Source organism: Pteropus alecto, unplaced genomic scaffold (genome assembly GCF_000325575.1).
Source record: "Pteropus alecto unplaced genomic scaffold, ASM32557v1 scaffold287, whole genome shotgun sequence".
Taxonomy (NCBI): Eukaryota; Metazoa; Chordata; class Mammalia; order Chiroptera; family Pteropodidae; genus Pteropus; species Pteropus alecto.
The window spans coordinates 1,673,803-1,675,398 of record NW_006439718.1 but is presented as its reverse complement, the minus strand read 5'-3'; the positions used below and the strand labels follow the sequence as shown (position 1 = coordinate 1,675,398).

Here is a 1,596-nt window from a genome sequence, read left to right as displayed (position 1 = left end):
CTTATCACTAGGGCCGAAAACAGTGCAAGGACAAGGCCCCAGGTGCTCATGGTATAGTTGCTGAATACATGCATGCCTGAGGATGACCCATGAAGAGGGAGGCTCCTCAACCTGAGCATGGCAGAGGGCCATCCTGTCCCTGTTCCTGGAATGGCTCACTCAGGGCTGTCTGGCAGGCTCGGGCCAGGTAATTGTTCCGAAGGCCCATTACACACATCAGACCTGTGCTAAGTGCTTGCCAACCCAGTCCTTCAGAGGTTCTCAATCCTCAGTTCACAGTGCCTTGAGGTTCTCACTTAAATTTTCAGGACACTCTTGGGTCATAAGAAATATTCAATGGTTCTGTTCATTAAATGGTTAAGTCCAAGCAACTCAATAAGTGTTTATGTCCCAACAGGTTAGTAGCCATTGGAAGACTTATATTTATAAATTAAAAGAAGAATAATATTTTTCTTTCATTCATAAGTAGCTACCATGATCTTCTAATGGGGTGTGTTCCTGATAGTCTCTGCATAGCTTCTGTGATCTTGGAATCATATTGGATGCCACCATGCTCATTTTATGTTCTATGTGGGTTTTTGTGTGGTGTTTGCAAAACACAGGTAAATTCAGCTTCACAAAAATATAATGTCCTTGAAAGGAGTTCAGTGTGACCTTGTGTTAAAGCTATCAGCTGCCTCTAGCTAGCATCATGTATGGCATTTGACAGATGTAGCTGAATTTCCCTTGACTTCAAATATTTAAACTCTCCCTGTGAGTTTGGCACATAGTTTGGGGATTGTGAGATTATTTCATTAGATTCTCATAATGATCCTGCGAGGTAGGTATCATTTCATTTTATGGAAGTAGAAGTTAACGCTCAGGGAAGCCAAGATATTGGCCTAAGGCCATACAGCTGATTGGTAAGGGAATCAGGACTGTCCAGTTCTCTCCACTGCTCTGATAATCCTTTGGATTATCAACTGGATCTCTTGAGTTGTGTACCTTTGGGGTCCTGAGCATTTGTCAACCCTCCCTTTAGTGCCCAGAACCAAGCAGTATTGATCAGTTCTTTGCCCCAACCCAAGTCCTGGGGTCAGAATGTGGGCAGTGATGGCAGCCTGTTGTTTTTCCTCCTTCCAGGGGGCCCGCTGTGTTCTTGCTGTGTCCCAGATCCCATGGGGCTCTCCTTTCTCCCCACCTATGGCTGCCAGAGTAACCGCACAGCCAGTGTGGCCGCCTTGCGCATGAAGGCTCGTGAGCACTCAGAAGCCGTCCTGCAGTCAGCCAACCTCCTGCCATCCACCAGCAGCAGCCCTAGCCCTGCAGCCAAGCCGGCACCCCCTGATGGCAGCCAGGACAAGACCCCTTCTGCCAAGGAACAGAGCGAGGTTGAGAAGAGTGTATGAGGGTCCGGAGTGCCCAAGCCTGGTGCCCCGCCCCACCCCTTGCTTCTCCCAGCCTTAGCCCTGTGGAAAACTCAAAAGAGCAAGGAGAAGCCTGCTGCCCGAAAACCTCCGCTTGGATTCAGGAAGGGAGTGAGACCCACAGCTCCTTTGGTGTCTGGAGAATGCTTCTGGAGTCTCAACAGTGGGCCTGTGTTGTCCTGGCTTCTTT

General features: G+C 48.7%; 1 protein-coding gene across 1 annotated transcript in view; it reads left to right on the top strand.

Annotated features, from left to right (window-relative positions):
- The window catches only part of DRGX (dorsal root ganglia homeobox), a 30,571-nt gene extending 29,183 nt beyond the window's left edge, over nucleotides 1-1,388 (top strand). The window contains exon 7 of the mRNA XM_006916927.1: nucleotides 1,123-1,388. Coding sequence (XP_006916989.1) covers nucleotides 1,123-1,388 — 266 coding nt within the window. The remainder of the gene's footprint in view (nucleotides 1-1,122) is intronic.
- Nucleotides 1,389-1,596: the final 208 nt, after the last annotated feature.